The 21751-nt window shown below is 50.1% G+C and overlaps 1 protein-coding gene across 1 annotated transcript in view; it reads right to left on the bottom strand.

Annotated features, from left to right (window-relative positions):
• Nucleotides 1-21751, bottom strand: part of FRMPD1 (FERM and PDZ domain containing 1) — a 66938-nt gene that overhangs the window by 8882 nt on the left and 36305 nt on the right. Inside the window, exons 3-14 of the mRNA XM_004711000.2 lie at nucleotides 19347-19504; nucleotides 18405-18507; nucleotides 16001-16046; nucleotides 12532-12642; nucleotides 10874-10969; nucleotides 9551-9676; nucleotides 7458-7577; nucleotides 5914-6050; nucleotides 2843-2969; nucleotides 2647-2742; nucleotides 2156-2338; nucleotides 840-987 (exon numbers count right to left, since the gene is read on the bottom strand). Coding sequence (XP_004711057.1) covers nucleotides 840-987; nucleotides 2156-2338; nucleotides 2647-2742; nucleotides 2843-2969; nucleotides 5914-6050; nucleotides 7458-7577; nucleotides 9551-9676; nucleotides 10874-10969; nucleotides 12532-12642; nucleotides 16001-16046; nucleotides 18405-18507; nucleotides 19347-19504 — 1451 coding nt within the window. The remainder of the gene's footprint in view (nucleotides 1-839; nucleotides 988-2155; nucleotides 2339-2646; nucleotides 2743-2842; nucleotides 2970-5913; nucleotides 6051-7457; nucleotides 7578-9550; nucleotides 9677-10873; nucleotides 10970-12531; nucleotides 12643-16000; nucleotides 16047-18404; nucleotides 18508-19346; nucleotides 19505-21751) is intronic.

The following is a 21751-nucleotide window of genomic DNA, read 5'->3' as shown; positions in this document are numbered from 1 at the left end:
TTACAAACAAAGGTAACAGAACTCAAAGGGCACGCCTCCCTGATCATTACACTATCACCTGTGCTCTTGAGGTGATCTGCTTGACCACCATGGAGGAAATGGTACAGAGCAGGCTGCCGATTAGCCCCTCGATGTCATGGTCAGTGCTAGCCCATCGGTAGCTTGGCATTAGCCATGGTGGGAGGGCTTATCCCACAGAAAGAGCCGATCGCTTCAAATGGGGACTGTTCATTCCTGCAGAGGTGGCTGTACACAGTGACGGGCATACCCCTGGAAATCGCCTGCACAAATACCGCTGCGGCAAAAATGATTGACACAGGAGTTGGCCCCTCTGCCTGCATTCCATGTCTTCGGTCCTTATATGATTTCCGGTACCTTCTACTCTCAGGTGCCTGCGTTCTCCAGACAGGTTAAGATGGAGAATTTCCATCTTGCTTCAAGATGACACACAAAATAAAAGAGCATCTAGGCACAGAGGACGCAGAAAGGTCATTTGTATTTTCTGAACACGTGATGTCGCTTTTTGCGGGGACACTGTGATAAAAACACAATGGCTCTCAGAGATGGGCTTAGGACACGTGACAGGCAGTCAGGGACCTTCAACTGTAGTGCCTGGCTGTAAGAGACTCTGTCTGAGATATAAGGGAGACTTCCTCAGTCCCACTCATTTAAGAGCGATCAACGGTTTACTGAAAAATAAATGACTAGCCCATAGCCACTTATAGCGAATGTCTTCGAAGTCTCAACTCGGCTCCGTTCGGAGCCTCTTTCAGGCTGCCCTTACCCACCAAGCCAGTGAAATGGGCCCGTCCTCGCGGGGGCTGGACTCCGCACCTCACCTTCTTCAGCAGACACGCGGTGCCCTTGCTGCCGGGTTCCAGGCCACAGGAAAACGGAGGCCCCTGAGTCCACAAACAGCCTGTAGTACCCAGCTATCAGGCAGGCGAGGTCTTTTGCACTGTTAGATTCCAGCAACAACGTCAGAACCTTTGAAGGTAAAGCAAGATCTTGTATCTATAAAAGGTTGAGACAATCCGAAAACTGACAACAAGGTCAGGTCGAGTCAGTGACAGGTTTCAAATGCACCTGCACCTGGTCTATGTCTGTCTGTCTGTCTGTCTCAGGCACACACTTCCTCCCATCTACTTCCTACGAGTTTCCTCTGCCACCCTGTACTCCCACCACCATTCCCACCACTCAATCCAACCCTGTTCATTGTACATTGCCCCCCACCCTCCAGATCAGACCGCAAAAAGCAAAAACAGCAAGTGGAGGATACGGGCCAGGGTGGCGATAAGAATAAAACACCATTTCTGGGCGTGTTGGAGCTTGATTGAAAGGGGTCAGATCCCCCTCCCCATTTCCTCCTTGCCAGCCCGTTTGCCATGGCCTGGTGGGGACAGTCTGAAACAGGGGGAGCAAAAGTTTGTGTCTGGGTCTGGTTACTGTCCTCCCCGGGGTGACTGTTCTAGAGTGGCCTCAGGATAGGCGGGAGCCACACCATCTCTGCACCCCAGTAAAAGTGACCCCTGCAGTCTCGGCTGGGAGAGGGTGGCACTGTGTGATGCTCAGGCATCTCCCCATCCCAAAGGCGGCCTGATGGGAGCAGGCGGGGGTCCTTGCTCTGCCCTCCCGCAGGGAGGGGAGCCATGCTAAGATGCCAACCTCAGGGACTTGGGTTGGGTTCTTTTGATCCTGAGAGCTGTTCTGAGAGCAGAGGACAACATGGGGCATTGTCAATAACCAATTCTGAGTCTCAAAAAAAAAAAAAGAAAGGGGTCAGATCAATGCAGGACCTTTCAGAAGGCCCCCCCCCCCACACACACACCATTCAGCTAGCCTGTGGCCACACCTCTGATAAAACCCTTCTGCTGCTCCCATCAGTTTCTGAACCCAATCGGACCGTCCCCATCAGGGGAGCGCACGGTCCAGCTTAGTGCCTACGGGAACCCTTTCGGGGCTTGCCCAGGAAAATGCCCCCAGCAGAGAAAGCTTGTCTTCTTTGGGGACAGGAGGGACCATCTGTCTTTTTATACAAATGCTGGACATTAGTTTTCAAGGTTACTGGGGAAAAAAACCATATCACAGCAACGTTTCCACACTGATTTAGCTCCCAATTCTAGAAGCTAGATCAGAGCCTCTCCCGTTGTGTTACCTTGATGTCCTGAAGGTACACCTTGACCATGCTCACTTTCTCAGACTCCTCCGTGAGTTCTATGCGGCTGATGTTCGAAAACTCGGCCAACGTGGACATGATATTGAGCTTACTATTGATAATTTGGCTAATCCCATACTTGGCTCCAACTAGTAGGGCAATGTAGGATTCTCTGTCCTGTAACTGCAGAAGGGGGGAGGGGAAGGGGGTTAGTTTTCATTCATATGCTAGGATGGGGCGGTCTGGTTTGTGTTGTGAGTTACCCAGCCTCATCCTCAGCTTCTCTGAAGGGGAGACTCACATCTGATGCAGCTAGACCATGGCCAGGCCCCACGTGAGAGCCTGAGAAACGCTCCTCCGTGTCTCACTAACTTGTTTCTCAAATAAATCCCAGTCCCCTCAGAAATGTGAGGCTTAAAGTATAAATTGATTTTCAGAGGACCTCAAGGGTCCCCAGTCACTGGAAGACTTAACAGTTCTCTAATACCTACCATTAGAGTCGCATTAAAGACCTTCCCACCGTACGTCTTGAGCTCTCCAAGGATTTGTAGGTAATTTAAGCGTAGCTGGGCAGCAGAAATAAGTTGCTTACATAGAAAACAAAAAAAAAGATGGTTGAAACCAGTTATTCATGGCCTGGGCAACAAAAATGTTCCCTGGGGCTTTGCAGTTGACCGCCTGTGTTACCTTCTGTCGGGGTTCTAGCAAATGCTGGTTCCTCTTCATGTGGAAGCTGATGGCTTTCTTGATGTCTTTCCCGTTCATGTTTCGGAGTAAAGTTGGCGATATGAAGTTCTCTATGCCCCAGTCTTTCCTGCGTGGGACAATGTTCACCGTGTACTTGGCTTTCACAAAGAACATAATCACACTTGATTCAGTACTTAGTGTTCCCACGAGGCTGCAATTATAAGCCTCTTCCTCCAGCGAAGGAAAAAAAAAGTACCTATGTGTGTGTGCATATATGTATTGTGTATGTATAGCTGCACAATGCTCACATACATATATACACATGTGCCACAAAATCCTCCTCAGCCCTGCATTCACCATGTTGAAAGCTCATTGCTCTCAGTCCCTTGTGAGCAGCTCAGAGTCATTTTTTTTTTTCTTTTTTAACATTTTATTAGGGGCTCATACAACTGTTATCCCAATCCATACACACATCAATTGTGTAAAGCGCATTTGTACATCGTTTCTCAAAACATTTTCTCTCCATTTAAACCCCCGACATTAGGTCCTCATTTTTCCCCTCCCTCCCCGCTCCCCCCTCCCGCATGAGCCCTTGATAGTTTATAAATGGGTATTTTGTCATATCTTGCCCTGTCCAACGTCTCCCTTCATCCACTTTTTGGTTGTCTGTCCCCCAGGGAGGAGGTCACACACAGTTCCATGTAATCGGTTCCCTCTTTCCTACCCATTCTCCCTTTACCCTCCCTGTTTCGCCACTCACACCACTGGTCCTATAGGGCTCATCCGTCCTGGATTCCCTGTATTTTCAGTTCCTATCTGTACCAGTGTACCTCCTCTGGTCTAGCCAGTCTTGCAAGATAGAATTCGAGTCATGGTAGTGGGAGCGGGGAGGAAACCTTTAGGAACTAGAGGAAGGTTGTATTTCTCATCATTGTTACGGAGTCATTTTTTGACACCAGATTATGTCTAACAGTGATTGGAGAGACAACAGCACTAATGGGTCCCCAAAGCTAGGCTTCTGAATGGTGTCACCTAGCACTCCCTAGCGTCTTCAAAAACTTGTGACTAAGTCCAATCCCCTAGTCCTGCTCCCTGGAGACTGGCTCGGTCAGGGAGAGGCCAAGGGTCTGCTTTCCGTGTGAAGGATTCTGCTGAATGATTTTGCTGTCCACATGGGGCAGAACTAATCTTTGGTGGGAAGGTTAGCAGACATAGGTGCTGCAGACCAGAGCAAGGAGAAACTCTAAGCTGAGAATCAAGAGGGGCTGGAACCCTAGGACCGGAAACGGTCTCCGTGAGGCGGTGTCATAGGAATTGGCTCACACTACTTGGAAAGGTGAATCACCAAGGCATTCCTACCCTTGGAAGGGTTTAACATGCAAGTTGATTCTGATTTTCCAAGATAGGTGCCCAAACCCTGGAGGTTTACCAGGGGTGTCCTGTGGTCTCACAAGGGACCACCAGGTACTAACATCAGTCATTCCCAGCAGGGGAGGGAACAGAGAGGACTGGACAGAAAGACAACAGACGGATGGGTGGACTGTGGCATCATCAGGAGGGTGTAGAGCACACTGGGGGACACCCAGTGATACCAAAACAATTGTCAAGATTTATGCCCAGTGTTTAAGCAGAGACGGATGATCTTAAAAACAAAAATCGTCCTGTAGTTAGTTATCAAAAACATTTTTCTAAGTCCAGCATACATACAAACCTAAAAGGTAAACCTCTCTGTTAATCTACTCTTTGAACCTTTTAACCCTCTGGAGCCCTGCTGGTGTAGTGGTGATGTGCTGGGCTGTGATCTGAATGGTCGGCAGTTCGAAACCACCAGCAGCTCCTTGGGAGAAAGACTGGGCTTTCTACTCCTGTAAACAGTTACAGTCTCAGAAACCCACAGGGGGTGCTCACTACAAGCCAGCACTGACTCGATGAATATGCTCTCTGATCAGAGCTGGCAGTGACCCTTTGGATCACGTGGTTTCCTCCACCTTCACCACACGCGCGTGCAGTGGTTTTCATCCTGGCTGGTGTTTTCGCAGTCACAGATTGGGTGGAGTTAATATTGCACATATTGGGCTGCTGACCCTAACGGTCAGTAGTGCAAACGCACCAGCCACTCCATGGGAGAACGGCAAAGCTTTCTGCTCCTGTTCATAGGCACAGCGTTAGAAACCCACAGAGGCAGCTCCACCTGTCCCCAGGGTCACCGTGTGTCAGAGTCAACTACATGGTAGCAAGTGAGAGTCCAGCAGCTTTTCTCGAGGTTCACCTACGAGATTGTAATAATGAGTACTTATGAACCTGTGTTAGTGAATTTTTGAGAATCAAGTACAATTAAAGGAAAGAGGAAAAATTTTAAAGGCTTTTGCTTAGTTACTAATAAAGAATGTTGTAACTAGTAATGCTATCATTCAAGGTAGAAAGATTTAGTGTTCTGAGGACCTAGTGCCCGGGGCTTGAGTGGAGAGGAAATGTTTTGAGAATGATGACGGCAATGAATGTACAAATGCGCTTTATACAATTGATGTATGTATGGATTGTGGTAAGAGCTGTATGAGCCCCTAATAAAATTATTTTAAAAAATATATAGAAAAGATTAAAAAAAAGATTTAGTGTTCATATAATCTAAAAACATTACAGTAAATAATTTATAATGATATTTATCACATACCAGTCTATAATTAAGGAACCCTGGTGGCATAGTGCTTATGCATTGGGCTGCTAACCACAAGGTCAGTAGTTCAAAACCACCAGCTACTCCTTGGGAGAAAGATGAGTCTCTTTGCTCCGGTAAAGAATTACAGTCTCAGAACCCCACAGGGGCAGTTTACCCAGTCCTATGGGGTCATTTATAAGTTGAGTTTGGTTTGGGGTTTGAATTCTATGGTTAGGATTGATCAGACACATTACTAAGGGTTTGGAATGGGAGGAGGTCTATCAGGGGCCGGAGGCAGCATGAGTCACCACCCTGGGATGCCACTGTGGGTAAGTGGGCAGCTCTCAGCTTCTGTGGAATCTAGCCCTTCTGGCCAGGGGCCAGCAAAGCTAGACATGCTGGTACAGCCACTCACTCGATGTACTTCAAAGAGATCTTCTGGGGCTGGGCACACGCATAGATCCGCTCCTGGATGTGCAGGGCCGCCAGTCGGAGCGCGGAGCTGCATTTCATCTCCATGGCGAAGCGCTCCTGGAGCACATCGCTGCAGCTCTAGGAGAGACCAGAGGGCGCGGTTGGGAAGCAGGCCGGCCCCACTGTGCTCCCTTCGACGCCGGCTTAGTGTGTCCGTGCCTGAGTGACCCTGGTGCAGTTACCGAGACTCTCTTGAGCATTGGCCTAGGTCAATACAAAACCTACCTTACACAGCGGCTACGAGTTTAAAGTTGAAATGTGTGTATGAAATCGTGCTTACACACACGTTGGGCTGCTAACTGCAAGGTCAGCAGTTCAACCCCCCCCAGCTGCTCCTCAGGCTTTCTTCTAATGAGTTAGCAGTCTCAGAAACCCCCAGGGCAGCTCCACCCTGTCCTATAAGGGCACAGTGAGTGGGAATCGACTCGATGGAGTGAGTTTGGTTTGAGAGTATCTGAAAGTATCGGAGCGCAGGCGGCACCAGGGTTACCCTTGACTGCTAACTGAAAGGCCAGCAGTTTGAATCCACAAGCAGTTCCACAGGAGAGAAGACCTGGCAGTCAGTTCCCGTAAGGAGTGTAGCTTAGAAAACCCTGTTGCTCACCTGGACTGTGTCCCATCGAGTCACTGTGACTCGGGATCCACGTCCTGGCACATCACGAGAGCAGTAAGAGCAGAATCACACAGGCTGAAATGCTGCCACGACGGTTACTTACCGTCACCATTTCAACAAGACTTTATGGAGTCGATTCATAGAGCTCGATTTTGGTTTTCCCCATCAAGGAAACGGTGACATGAAAGGAGGAGGTGAGGACCGGGCAGTGTTGCGTTCTGTCGGACACTGTGGTGAGGAGTCGAATCTGACTCCATGTCACCGAACAGAAATGGTAATGCCTGACTGATGAAAGCAGCTCAGGTAAGCAGTGGACTACTAACTGCAAGGTTGGCTGTTTGAACCCCCCAGCCGCTCCACAGAGGAAAGAGGAGGCTACCTTTCCGTGGAGGTGGAGCGCCGCGGACACCATCTGGAAGTCAGAACGGACCTGGTGGCAGTGGGTGTGGTCAGGGTGGGACTTACGCTGTTCCCCACTTTAGAGTACGGCTACGGATTGGAGAACTGATTTTTGGCTCCTCAGCTAAAGGAGTGATATAAGCAAATCATAGCACCTTTCTAAGACCCCATCTATCATCCCTAATATGAGGCCTTTCAGCTCAAAAGCCCCCTTTAACAGTAAAAGCCAAAATTCTAAAGATCCTAAAAAAGGCATTAGAAAATGTATCGTCTACACTGAGCACTAAACCTAAACTTCATGATTATTTTGCAAATCTCCAACACAGCAACTCAGGGATGGACAAGGGAATGCTAAGGGAGAAAGGTCATTAATTCCAGGAATAGCTTAATTGGCTTGAGCTCTCATTCGGAGTAAGCCCGCGTGCCTGCTTTGAGACTAGCCACTGTTCTATTAGGAAGCACAGAGCAGTCACCTGCAGGTAGAGGTATTCAAAGGCCACAGGGTCTTCCTTCAGGAGGTCCAGAGGGTCCTTGGGAACGAAACATACCCTGAAGAGGCAGCGGCAGTCATGTGACTCTTCCCTTTCCACCACCTGCGATGGGTAAGGGAGAGAGGCCATTAATCTTCTAACTGCCTCTGTCCCTGGCAGTTATTCTAGGATACAGCTTGAAATATCAAAAGACAGAGGGAGACCCTATAGATATCAAACTGTGTGCCTTTCAAGAGCCGTCCGCCTTTGCTCTAAGTCTGATGCTCTCCTCCAAGGGCATGAGATGTGAAAGTTCAGAAGGGAACAGGCTCCCTCAGAGCCCATCTCCCAGGCCACACACACAACCCCCACCTCCTTGTACCCGCCTCCATTCCCAAGGAAACCCATTCCTTCCTGCGAGTTCCTCCCGAGACAGCCTTTAGTTCCTTTAATAACTGTCAGACTATTTCAACATCCTCTTCTTCGAGGCCCGACACTTTACCAAACAAGAGGTCCTTTTCAGGAACCATTCTTGCCTGACACCAGGTCCTGAGGGTGGAAGACAAAGTCTCCCCTCCCTGCCTCTAAGGCGCCTCTGGCCGGCCCCCTTCCCAATGCGCTTGTTCGTTAGGCTTCCACGGCACCGTACACGTTCTTCCCCGCCACCCTCACTGCAGCGCACGGATGGTGCTGCTTCAGCCTCCTGTACCCCATGTCCAGCTTGGTCAAGTAGCACGGCAGCGTCAAGGAGGAAGATCCTCCCCACAAGATGGACGGACGCCGTGGCCGCATCGATGGGCTCACCCAGAAGGACAGTTGTGAGGATGGTACAGACCCGGGCAGTGTCTCGGGGTGTGGTGCATAAGCTCGCTACCAGTTGGCATGAACTCAATGGCACCTCACGATGCCGACAGTGTGATTCAATTCTCTTTTCCAGTTCTAGCGGAATCGATGTGGTTTTCATTTCAAAAAATCTAGCCCCAGGGTTAGAAATTGGCGAGTGGACTCAGAAGCCATCTCTCAGGAGGGCGGCTCAGGGTGGGCTTGTCTTGTCTTCTTTCACGTCGTCCCTGTGTACCCAGCCCCTGCCCCCAACTGCCTGCTGAGATCCTACTCATCCTCGCAAGAGTGAGCCCGCACCAAGCTTCACTGCACCGACTGGTGCTGGGCTTTCAAAAGTTGGTTCCTGTTGGGAGCCGGTGACCATTAAGGCCTTAGCCTCAGCCACGGAGCCGAACTTGGCTGCTTCCTGGTTGTTAAGTTTCGTCTTTCATTTGCTAAACCTGTGGGGGACTGGCCCTGCCTAATTCCTGCCCAACCCTACCTCCATGTTCCTAGCTCCGTGCTCTGTAGCACGGGCGGTTGTAAGAGTTGACCTTTTCACCCATTGGTTAATAATGCCGAGCGCTCATTGGACTAAGATGGACTTTGCATTACGCCTGATGAACCTTAGTCTGCATGCAGGACGTCTTTGAGAACTAGTGCGCGCCTTTTTACCTGCAGATGATTGGTTAACGTTCTTATACTTCATTAATGTACATGTTGGACTGGATGTTGTGTAGCACACCTTATTAAAATATGCACCTCCCAGTTCCCCTTTTTTATACCCCAGCTTTGCCCAAATAAAGGAGTTTGATCAGCGTTCTGTCTTGCTCCACGTCCCCGTGTCTTTTCTTCCATCCAGGTCCGCCTTTCCCTGCAGGGCCCTGCTCGTGCGTCCTGCAGGCCGGGACGCTACAGGTTCTAAAAAATGACCCATGCTCGAAAAGACTGCGCGGTAAAGACTCACGGGTTCTGTCTGCTCTGCCCTGCCAGCAGGACCAGTGCAGAAGGGAGGCCTGGACCCAGAACCAACTGCTTCCCGAACTTCTCAAAGCCCCCAGCACTGGAGACAAGTGCCCCAAGGACGGGGATGTAAGCGCTCGCTCTGTAAGCTCACACCGTGTCCTGTCTGCCACAAGGCAGCAGAGGAACCCCAGGCCGATGGTCATCCTCTCAGGCCCGGGCTGAGAATGCACTGTACCCCCTGCAGCACAAGGAAGCCCATCCCTTACTGCGGCACCCAGAGCCTGCCCCCGGGAGATGGCCGCCCTTACCTGCTGGACGAGCTCCTCCTCATGCAGCAGGTGCAGCCGGGAGATGCTGTACTGCTCCTCCAGCACCAGAGCAAAGTAATCGATGCTTCGGATGGACAGCTTCTCCTTCACCGTGAGGAGGATGTCCTACGGGGACACCGAGGCCCGGGGTCAGCCCAACTGCTCTGAGAAGCAGGCGGCTTTCCTGCTCAGGCACCACACAGGATTTCCTGGCGCTTCACCCTGTCCCCCTGTGCATCCGGGGAGAGACACGTCACTGCTGGCCAAGGCCCCTGCTCAGCCAGGCAGCCTAGTCTCGGGGGGCTTGTCTCTTCTCTTTCCTACACTCTCTTACGGCAGAACACACACGCAGCCGTGGTTGACGAAAACAACAGTGAGTAATAGTGAAGGAAATATAAGGAGCCCTGGGCCAGAGGAACTCGGGGACAACCATGTGTAGATAAAGTGGCCAGAGAAGGCCTGTCTGAAGAGGCCTCTTATTCTGAGATTTGAAGGAAGAGAAAGAAGGTGTCTGGTGAAGAGTAATGGACAGTGTGGGGTTCCGGGGGGTGGGAGTGGGGGCCAGGGAGCATGTCTGGTTGCCCTGCAGCAGCAAAGACATCATGTGGGCTCAACTCTCACTGCCACTGTATCGATGCTCACTCACCGTGACCCTGCATGTGGGTTTCCAAGGCCGTAACTCTTTTAGGGAGTAGAAAGCCCCCTGCTCCCACCAGCATCTGTCCAGACCCTTGTCTGGTGTCCATGGAAGGAAACAGACTGCTCTCTACCTTTCTCCACGCCCGCTTTTGATGGCTCTTCTTTCATCCTGCCCAGATGGCTGGGCACACCCTGAAGGTCCGCCCTCCCCTAACAAGACTGCGAGCTCCCTGAGGAAAAGAGCGCTGTTGCCTGGCTCTGTTCCCCACCCAGGGTATCTCAGGAGAGGGGCACCTCGTCAGCTGGGCTGAGCTCCATGCAGCACAGAACTTGGGCCTCCTGTGACACTCCGCCTGGCTTGCGGGTAGCTCTACTCTTTTGAGTAGCAGGGGGACCGACGTCCACTAGAGAGGCAGGAAGTCCAGCTGTTCGAGGGAGCTCGAGGTAATGGTCAGATGATGCTGGACAAGTCGCTTCACCTCTCTGAGCCTCAATTTCCTCTCAGGTAAGATGGTGATAAAAATATGGTGCAACGAACTAAGGCAACACAGGGCTCGGCTGATCGCAGGTGCTCAGATCCGGGTGACCGCAGACCCGAAGAGCAGACACAGAGCAAGACGCCTGCTGGTCCTGAGAGCCAGCAAACTCCGACTGGGAAAGAGAGGACGAGTTTGCACTTCATACCTTGACAGTTGTGTTTGCCTCAAACTTGAACGCTTTGGTCTGTCCATTCTCCAAGTACAGCTTGAGTACGTTGGGCATGCACAGCAGAGAATTGCCCTGGGAGACACAAGCGTTGTATTAAAATCCGCCCTTCTTGCCCTTGGTTGTGAGAAATGCCCAGCCAGCCCAGGGCTGCCTGTCTGGAGAGCAGAGCTCTCCTCTCGTCACCTCACCTCACCACGGCAAGGGTGGATGTGGGGCAGCTCAGGATTTCTGCAGTGGGCTCAGACTATGCCACACAGAGAAAGGCACCCTTTGCCAACTGACACGAGACCTGTCAGACCCTGTCAGACGTAACAGATGGCGGAGTAGAGTGAGCCCTGACTCGGACTGGCATTCCCTGCTGGCTGCCACCCTTGCAGGATACAATATGGCAAATAAGATGGCAGGCATGTCCACTGTCCAAAATCGGCTCACGTGTGGCCTGGGGAGCTTGCTCAGAGACTCTATGTTTCATGGCCACATTCCGTGTTGAGAGGCACCCAAGGGGCAGAGCCTTGCTCCCTGCTTCCACTCACCCCTCCCATCACCCCTGGACTGGTGAGTTCTCCTAAGGGGCTCTGCTGCTCTTGAAAGGGCTCTTTGGGAAGGAGACACAGGAGTGGTCCAGGTTCGCTGACTTCGTGCCAGCCCAAACTCCTGGAGTGGAGTAGGGCAGTGGAGAATTACCTTTGGGTTTCAAGAATGCCCCCGCCCCGCCAGGGTCTGCTTTCTTAAAGAGCTGAATGTCCAGCTGTAAGCACAGAGGGCCTGCAGGGCCAGCGGTCTGCAAAGCCGGTGAGGGAGTCTAGAGGCCTGTAGATTCGAGCTAGAACTTTCCCTAGCAGGTGTCTCTGCAGTTAGGGAAGAAGGCCCACCCAGGTAAAGAGGTGTGTAGTCTTTTAACAAAACCTGACAGCCTTTCAGAAAGGAATCTGGACTCTTCTAAATACAAGGGCCCTTATATCTTCTAAACAAGACACTCACCAAGCACCATCTGATCACTTCCTGTTTTTTTAACACCACAGTATTTTCCAAAGAAGAAGGGCTATGTTCACACTCCAGAGCCCTTTAATCCCCAGTCCAGGATGGAGGATTTCAAACTGTTCACGTGGTTACCATTCTACCTCTTTCGCGTCAGGCATTTAGAAATCTTACCCTTTAGATTTCCAAGAGGGAACTATCTGCTGCCACCCTTTCATACAGTTCCTCATGTTGTGGTGACCCCAACCATAACATTATTTCCGTTGCTACTTCATCACTGTAATTTTGCTACTGTTATGGATTGGGCGGCCCCTGTGAAAGGGTCCTTCAACCCCCAAAGGGGTCTCGACCCACAGGTTGAGAACCGCTGAGTTGTAGTCTCACAGACCCACAGGGGCAGTTCTTTCTCCCCTATCTTACAGGGTTGCTATGAGTCGGCAACGATTCAAGGGCAGCGAGTGGGGTTTTTTTTGCTGTTGACGACATAGATTCAGTTCAAGCCTAAACAAGCTCAGAGTTGTAAAGGCAGGTTGACCCCTGGAGTCTGTCAACCTGACAGCAGAGGGAGCTGCTCACACGCACACCCGGGGCTCCTCTCCCGAGTCACCACCAGGAGGCAGTTCCCGCCCGGCTCCGCCCTGGGGACTGGGACACACCTGGCTGTGGCCGCTGACGCTGAGGACTTCCTCGGCAAAGTGCACCTTCACAGGGTTCGTCTTCAGCCTGGCTCTCTTTTCCTCCGTCAGAAAGGACGACTTGGGAAGTCCCTGCAAAACATGCAACACGGCACACTTCAGAACGACACTCGCACACGGGAGGTTTGCCTGCCCCTCAGGACTTAAATACACACCGAAGGTCCTTCGGGATTTCACTGGAACCCACAGGAGAGGATGACAACCCATTAAAAAAAATCTCTTTTCATAATATCCAAGGACCCCATTCCTGATGTGCCCCCAAGTCACCGAAGCTTCAAGATGGCAGGAAATGGTTGGGGTGAGATGAAGACAAGGAGAGGCGGCCTGTGAAGACCACTTGGGTTTTAAGCCTGGATTTATTACTCGGCAGCTGTGAGAACTACCTCACACCCATATTACTAGGAAGGCAAACCAAAGGGTGGGAGTCTGTGGAAAATGAAATAACCCTACATCTGGGCCAAGTCATTTCCCCTTCGCTCAGGGCTTCAGCCTCTTCCCGTGTGTCCTTAGATCAGCACACCCACAGGGAGCTGGAAGCTAGGACCCCTGGGAGAGAGCCTCAGCTCCTCCTTGGTCTTTGCGTACTCCGGGGCTGGCGGTACCCTTTCCCCACAGCGGGAGAGTCATCAGAGGCTGGCTGTAGTGTTTGTCACTGAGAGCCGGATTGTGACACTCAGCCAGCAACATCTTGCATGAAACAGACCAAAAGGAGGTGTGTGATCTTCCTGCAGGAGGGTCTGATGCTGTAACTCTTCTTCGAGTTCTACATCAAACGGGTGATTTTGGCATGCTCCAGGGACTCAGACTGTGCTGCTTTGAAATGTTCATTGATTTGGGGGAATAATAAGAAATCTGAAGGGGCTAGGTCAGGACTGTAGGGTAGATGGAGTAAGCTTCCCCCCCCCCCTCCCCAACCACTGCTATCTTTGAAGAATTAGCAGGTAGTGATAAGGGGCGGGGGGTGGGGTGGGGGCTGGGGGAGCACATTCCTCAAGGCACATTTCCTGGCCTTTCCCTCCCCATTGGTTTTCCATGTTCCTAACACATCTTCCTAATAAGCCTCCATGACGCTCATGTGTCCTTGGGGGAAAATCTACCCAGATCACCCTCTTTGGGATCCCTGAAAGCACTTTTTTGGGGAAACCCCCAGGGCAGTTCTCCCCAATCCTACGGGGTCCCAGTTCTTATTGCTGCTAAGAATCAACTCCACGGCAGTGAGTTCGGCTTTTACAAATGTTTCACTTTTTCAGAAGAAACTTCACATGCCGTTTCCCTCTGAGCAAGCACCGTTCTCTTCTTTCCTGTCCTGGAAGTGAAGGCGGGCAGAACCGGCCTAATGAAGATGAAGATGTCTTTCGGTGAGATGTCACCAGCTGAACTGCAGAATGTTCACCACCTGCCTGGCCGTTTATGTTGATTAGTGTTCTCTACTTTCCCACCATCTCAGACAAACGCTCTTTAGAACAGCAACACCTCCATTTATTTGTACGGAAAACACTTGGGCCGTCATATTTATGTAGGTCTTGGCTTTTTCTACCCTATTTCCAAAAAATAAAAGCAAAAGGCAATGCTTGTCAAAGCTGAGAGGGCCACAGGTCTGTGTTTTTGGGGGTGGCAGTTTTTTGAGCCCAGTCCCGATGTGCGGAAGTCTTCCCACAATTATCACCAGGTAGGGACCCAACACTGCTGTCTACATTTTTGTGGCTTAATTTTTATATTTAATACTCTAAGACCAATTGAATGAGGTCCGAGGTGAAACTTTAGGATTTTTTTTCATACTTAAAGGAATGTCCCAATATCTTTCTTGAATAGTTATCTTTTCTCTCATTGATGGGAGTGTCCTGCTTATCACATGCTCAATTCTTGTGTTCGTGCTCATTCTTGGACTTTCTATTTGATTTCATTCCAATGTTCAACATCTCGTGAATTATTAGACTGTTTTAATTATTGTAGCTTTATTTGCTTAAAAATCTGGTACAGTACATCTATTTTCATTACACTTTTGTAAAAGTTTTTTTTTTTTTGTAAACCTCACCTTGATACATTTTGTAACATTCCAGATAAAACCTTGCAAAAAGTTTAATTCAGCCTATAAATTAAAATGAGAATAACTGACATATTAATAATACTTAACCTGCCCATCAAGGAACACAGTATGCATCTTCTTTAATACGTGATTTTTACATCCTTTAGTAATAAATACTTCAGTCTTCTTCAAATAGCTTCCATATATTTCTTTTCCTTAAGGTTTGCCTTAAAGAAAACCTATTTAGCCTTGCTTTTTCACCCTTAAAAAATCCGCTCTGGAATTTTTGTACACTTTTCTGGTTTTTTAAAAAGTATCATTCAGATTTTAATATTTATTATTGTCTTTATTCTATTTTGTTTTCTTTTTCTTTAAGCTTCTTGCACTAAATATTTAATTGGCCAATTTCTTTATTAAATAATTGAAACATTTAAGGCTATAAATGCTACTCTGCTTCAACTGTATGTAGTAAGTTGTAAAAAGTAGTTTTAATCTTTCATAGGTTTTGAACTGCCTAAAATGGCAACTTGGATTTGACCCCATAATGACTAAGAATATTACATTTTCATTTCCAAATGATCATAGGAGCCCTGATGGGGTCGTGGTTACGTGCTGGGCTGCAATCTGCAAGGCCAGCCATTGGAAACCACCAGCCACTCCTTGGGAGAAAGACGGAGCTTTCTACTCCCGTGAAGAGTGACAGTCTCAGAAACTCACAGGGCCAGGGCCACAAAGAGTTGACATCCGCTCAATGGCAGTGAGATAAAGTGTTAACTTCTTAATCCTTATGAACTTCTATTTTATTATATGCACAAAATGAAACTTGTATAGCTTCTTAATGTGGAAATCCATTGAGGTGTTTTTTATAATCATGATATGTGGTTAGTGAGATTAGCTTATTAAATGCACGATGAACACTCTCCATGCCCTGATTTATTTTGTGTCTGCTTGTGGCCAAGTCTCCCATGATGAGGATTTTCTGGCAGCTTCCCCTCTCAGGCGCATGGCCACTCAGACTTTGGCCACAGACTTTCCGGGCAGAGCAGAAGCAGGGCTCCTTTCAGTGCGCATCCCTGCCACGCCCGGCTCAGAGTGCTCCTCTGGTCCAGCACCTCATTCGATGCTCACACAAAACCAGTAAACACACAGACAATTAGCTGCACTCACTACCCTACCAAAGGGAATCGGATGACTCCCCCCAAGTCATGCCACTCAAACCTCTTTTGAACTCCTAGTTGGGTGCTCTTTCCACTGGCCCACTCTGCATAACATTGGGCCTGTCTCCTCAGTGGCTTCGGCGTGCATCCTTGAGGCCTGGACCCAAGGCTGCTTTCTCCACAATCCTGCACCCCCGAGGCCCAGAGCAGAGAGAAACTAACACAGAGGACACGGAAAGACATTTACCGATGTGCAGCGAACAACTGTGATCAAAACAGAATCTTCAGCTTCCCTGCGGGGAATAAGAGACAAAAGTTGTTTAGTCATTGTGTGTGTGTGTGTGTGTGTTTACAAAGCTGCTGCCTCTTTAACCTGATTTCTTTGGCTTGGCACTGAGGGAAAGCAACAATGTACAAAGGGGCCGAGCTGACCCAGCACGTTCCTTCTGCTTGGTTGAAGCCTGGACACCATCATCCAGTCTAAACCTACAGCCGCCAAGCAGAGGCATTTGGATGTAATGTGGTCTTACAGGGTGAAGAATCCATCTAGCTGACGTGATTACTCGGTAGATTTATGTCTCCCTCACCCCCAAACATTTTAAGAGCTAACACTCAGGATGCTATTTCAGAAAGCTTGGGTTAAACACTTCATGGCCAAATAAATGTCTGTGTGGACATCTGAGAGAGCGAAGCCAACCATTTCATGGTCTCTCTGGGTGCACAAAGCCCGTGTAATGAGCCCGACCGTATGAGACATTTCCCTTTCTCTTACATTCCAACAGTGATCAAATCAACTGGATAATAACCAAACCATTTTTGTATTAGCAGACGAGACTGAGAAATCTATATATATATATCTATATATCTATATCTATATATATCTATATCTATATATCTATATCTATATCTATATCTATTCTTTTTCTTCACCATGGCTTCACAGAGAAGCAGTTGGCAAAATCATTTCATTTGCCTTCTCGCAATCTGAGCCCTGAGGCCAATCACCGCTGCTGTTATTTTCTGGGATCAACTCAGTCTGAGGTATCTAGGTGGCTAGGGCTGGCTTCTTTCCAACCGATATAAACAGACCTTTCTGAGATTGTTCACAATAAACTGAGGTCCAAGTGCTATCAAAAGGGCATCTGGGCCTCCTTGTAGGTCTTTGCAGGACTTAGAGAGGCTTTGTTGGTATTGTGTCCGTTTGCTCTGCTTTGCCCCCTGCCCCCTCTCTTCACAAGTGGCCACGAGCAGTGTCTGCCCTCGTACACACTGGGACCTGTGCTAGAACATGAGCAATGCTGAGATTGTCACGCAGGCAGGTGACAGAGGCACAGGTGCTCAACACACAGCAAGTCACATCCCTGCTCAGAAGCCTTCGGTGACTCACCCTTCCTGAAGGGGGAACTTGTTGTCTCAGCATTCAAGACCCTTGACTATCTGGGGGGCTCGTTTCCCAGAGCTTTTCTCCAAATGTGGGAACACTGGACTGCTGAGCAATAGGACCTCCCACCCTCCACCCCCCACCCCCATTCCTTATCTTGTGGTTCCACCTGCCTTTGCGACTCACTAACACTTGGCGTGAATCACGTCCCCTCCCTCTTAGTGGCATCTCATTCGATGTGACATTTAAGGCACAGGGGAAATACTTTGGGGCCCTTCGCGATTCTGCCAACCACACCACCCTCCAGTTTTTGCAGCCATTCCCTCTGCTTCTCTAGATGCCCCACCTGCCCTCCACCTTAGAGGGGGGCACGTGATCTGTATCTGTGTGCCCAGCCTAGGAGTGTCTGGAGCACAAAGTCTACTTTCCCCAGAAGGTTTCTTACCCAGAGTAGGTGCTCAATGAACAGACAGGAGTGAAACGTTTCCTATGCCCCTGTTCGCCCAAGCCCCAGAGCTCTGGTGATGTAGTGAGGGAAGCACAGGGCTGCTAACTGCAAGGTCAGCAGTTCAAAACCACCAGCTGCTCCACTGGAGAAAGATGCAGCTTTCTACTCCTGCAAAGAGTCACCCACGGGGGCAGTTCTCCCGTCCTACAGGGTTGCTCTGTGTCTGAACTGACTGCATGGCTTTGCGTGTGGTTTTAGATTCCTGGCAGCAGTGGTCGCCACAGCCCAACGGTGGGACTGACCAGCTGCGTACCCATCGATGAACGGCTGAGCACAATGGGTCGGTACATGCCACAGAGTTATCCTCAGCCATTCCAAGGGTGGAATGCTATACATCCACAAAAGACGTGACCGTAGCAAAAGTAAAAGGCTCAAGAAGAGTAAGGACATGGCTATCAGTTGGCTTCACTCTTTGGCATCCATTGCAACAACCCTACACATCCTTAGCAGGGAGGACCTGTATCGTCAGCATCTTCTTCCCACAGTGCCTGGGCGCACAGGGCTTCAGTCAATGCAGCAAGCACTGGGACGCTTCCCAGGCTGTTCATAGGCGAGGAGGGAAAAGCAGCACACTAGCAGCCACCACAGAGACGCCATCTGAATACACAGGGGCGGGGGTGCTGACGTGGGCTGGCCTTGCTGTTTTCAAGGAGACTGGACTTCCCTAAACTCACAGCGAGATCAATGACACCATCCCTGTGGGCCCTCCGTGTCCTGTGATAACTTATGCAGCTTGGCGGACAATGACAGACAATTCAGTACCTCAGAATAGCAATTGCTCGTTCACAAGAGAGGTCTTCAGCGGGCTCGTTGTTCATTTGGAGAATCTGGTCCCCGGGGAACAGCTTACCGTGAGCAGAGCCTCCTGTCAGACAGAAATGCAATCAGAGGTGCTAGTGCCAAGAGAGACCAGACCCCCGTCGCCACAGCAGAATAGCTGAGCGGCCACTGCCCTCATCCCCAGGACACTGGCTCCCCCTCCAGCCCACCCCCGGGGTTGACGTGGCTCTCCTGTTCCATCCTGCTTAAAAGCACGGAGAACGTGGCCACCAGCCATTTGAACTTCAAGCGCCCTTCAGAGAACGGCCTGGGAAAGGGCAGCAGAGTCCTCTAACTCAACAGCGCTGGCCCGTGCATCTAGCACGTCCATCCATCTCTAAAGCACACTGGTGTATGTGGGGTGTGCGGTGTGTGTGTGTGGACATGAAATGAAATGGCTTTCACTCGTCTCCAGTCTCACCTCAATACACAGCTAGTGCGTGACAACACGCACTACATTCTCAGCCCGCTCCTCTCCACCTCAACACACCTCTCCTTCACAAACCAAGCGAAAACAAACCATCGTCCCATGACCAGCAAGCAGGCCAGAAACCCGCCCCAGCTTGAAGCACGGAAGACTTAGAGGGGAGGGCTGGCTGCTCAGACCCCTCCTCACCGGCCCAGGTGTTGTGGGGAGGTCAAGCTCCCAGGGAGGCCAATGGGAGTCTGGGGTCCTGAGCAGCAGGTATGCTGGGGACCCCCGCCCTCCCGGCCCCAGAGGAAGGTGAACGCCCCCAACAGAATTAGGTCAGAATTGGGTGTGTCCTTCCTAACTTCTTGGGGGTACAATTTTTGGGGTTTGGTTTGGCATGCTGCTACAGGAAAGAGAGCCAGCGTAGTTTCCTCACGAGAAGTGAACTTGGGGAGTTTTCCAGTGGTCCTCACCTGCCGTGACGGCCACCACCGTGAGAGGAAGGCTCTCGGAGACGTGGAATCCGTAGTCCTGGAGGACCATGTCTTTGTCTACCTTTACGGTGTGCCTCACGGCGGGGAGGGTCTGGGTTGGGTTCCCGGAGGACACATCCGCTGCAGCGACTTTAGCCCTGGAAGAGGGGGAGAGGATTCCAGTCAGTGGCCACAAGCAGGGTCAACCCTCAGCATTCTGCAGGGGGACAGCACCGAGCTTAAGTCAGACGCCAAGTTGTCCCTTGGGAGCCGCCAGGCTAGCACCACCGGGAAAGGTGCTCTAAACGCAAAGCCATGACATGAGGAGGCCCAGGGAAACCAGTGTTCACTTTGCAGGCAGGGGTGAGGGCTCAGGCAGGCGTCAGCTACAAGGGGAGACATATGGGCTGAACCTTGAGTGATGTTTGGGTGCTGCCTACACATCCCAGATCCTGGACTACAGAGGCTACTCAGTCCCTGCTGCTGAGGCAGAGAGGGAGAGTAGGAGAAAGAGAGATGATGGCCCACAAGCCACATGGTTACAATTCAATAGTTCAATCGGACCAAGAAAAGTTGTCCAATCATGACCGCAATCCATTTTAGAACATTGTCTTCTTCTTTGTACTCATCGTTATTAGCTCCTCATTTCTCCCCAACCTCCCTTGCCATGTTCCCAAGAAGCCATTAACCCAGTGACTGTCCCTGGAGATCTCCCTATCCTGGATTTCATATACAGAAACACATTTTCAAACAGAAACAATGGACAACAATAACCAAGTAAAACAGGAAATAAGCTTCAACTGAAAAGTAGAAAAATATGAAAAACTAGAACACATTAAAAATGAGTTAAATGGGAGATGAAATGACAGATAAGGTGTTAATTTTAACCTAACCACATCTGCAATTGATGGATCACTTTTATACGGCTTTTCTCACCGCAGTCTTGTAACTCCTGCCAAGTGCTTGGGTGAGACTCTGTAAATAAGTTTTTGGGACCCACCAAGCTTGCTAATGATGCATATAAAATACACAGTGCCCCTTGTGGGGATGGGACCAGGCATATAAGGTGTATGGAACCCTACTGAGGGGATTGGTCAGTTTTGTCATCCTGTGGGTTTTAAGATGCACCATCCCAGATGGAAGGGGGAGGTGACTAGTATCAAGAAGAGGCAGGTGTAGAATGAGTCTAGGCCCCTGCCCTGAGAACCTCTTAGTTCCAGGAGGCAGAGCTCCAGTACGGGAGAGGCAGGAAGTGGCAGACAACACGGCAGAATGCAGGTGGACAGAGGGGGCAGTGCACAAGACGGTGCAGGTGGTCTTCCCAGCCCACAGCACCTTTGGGTAGGAGCTGGCAGGTGGAATGGCCGACTCTGGGCATTTGGCAGCGCTAGGATCCCGACCCACCTGAGAGACCTTGAGGCGGAAACTTGGTGTGGAGTAAGTTGCCTCTGAGCACTTCTCGGCTAAGCGGCACTGCTCTGTAACACTTGCCCAAGCAAGACAAGGACCAAGGGCCAGGGAGAAGCCTGCCTAGGGACACAGCTGAGATGTACAGACCCAAGAACTGTATCCTGACTTGTTCCTGATCCTGAATTGCAACCTGGCTACTTCCCTAATAAACTCTGTAGTCATGAGCATGGCTTGTGAGTTCTGTGTCCACTTCAATGAATGACCAGCCCAGCAGAGAAGGAGCGCGCCTTGGGCAGAAGGGCTAGTGTCCAAATTGGTCAAAGGGTTGAAGAGAGAAGGTACGTCTGATGTCCACCTCATCCAAACAAGTCGTGGGCTGTTGTTGATCTTGATTCTCCTTCAACCTTCTCAAGCTGGAGGAAGTCAGACACCTCCACCCGGCATTTTTATGGTGAGTAAACAAACATGCAGGCAGGAGGCAGGGCTTACATGTGAGGACCACAAATAAAGAGTGGGTAACTGTTCAGTTTGAAGATCTGATGATGGTTCAGTGGTAGAGCTCTCCACTTCCACCTGGGAAATGTGGGCTTGATCCCCAGCCGAGCGCAGCCATCACCCACCTGTCCACGGTGCCTTGTATTTGCTGTGGTGCTAAACAGGCTTACACAGAGTTTCCAGACTGAGACACACTATGCAGAAAGGCCAGGAGATCTACTTCCAAAAATCAGCCAATGAAAACTGCATGCATCAAATTGCTCTAGTCACTTTGCACGTTGAGCTGATGGTAGCTAGCAACAGCAAAAGTAATTTCATAGGCAGGTTGTTTCCTTGATGAATGTGGTAGTTATACAATTTGTTGTCAATCTGAGAGGATTATGAGTGAAGCGGTGGAGTCTAGCCTGTCAATCATTGTATAAACAATGAGGCCTCTGTGTGGGCATGACCTTCCCCTGAGGATTCTGGGAATTCCTGTATTTCTCTCTCTCTGCTCACTC

This window comes from Echinops telfairi, unplaced genomic scaffold, assembly GCF_000313985.2.
Source record: "Echinops telfairi isolate 266 unplaced genomic scaffold, ASM31398v2 ScPeMD7_7410;HRSCAF=8448, whole genome shotgun sequence".
Classification (NCBI taxonomy): domain Eukaryota; kingdom Metazoa; phylum Chordata; class Mammalia; order Afrosoricida; family Tenrecidae; genus Echinops; species Echinops telfairi.
This window is presented reverse-complemented; position numbering and strand designations above follow the sequence as displayed.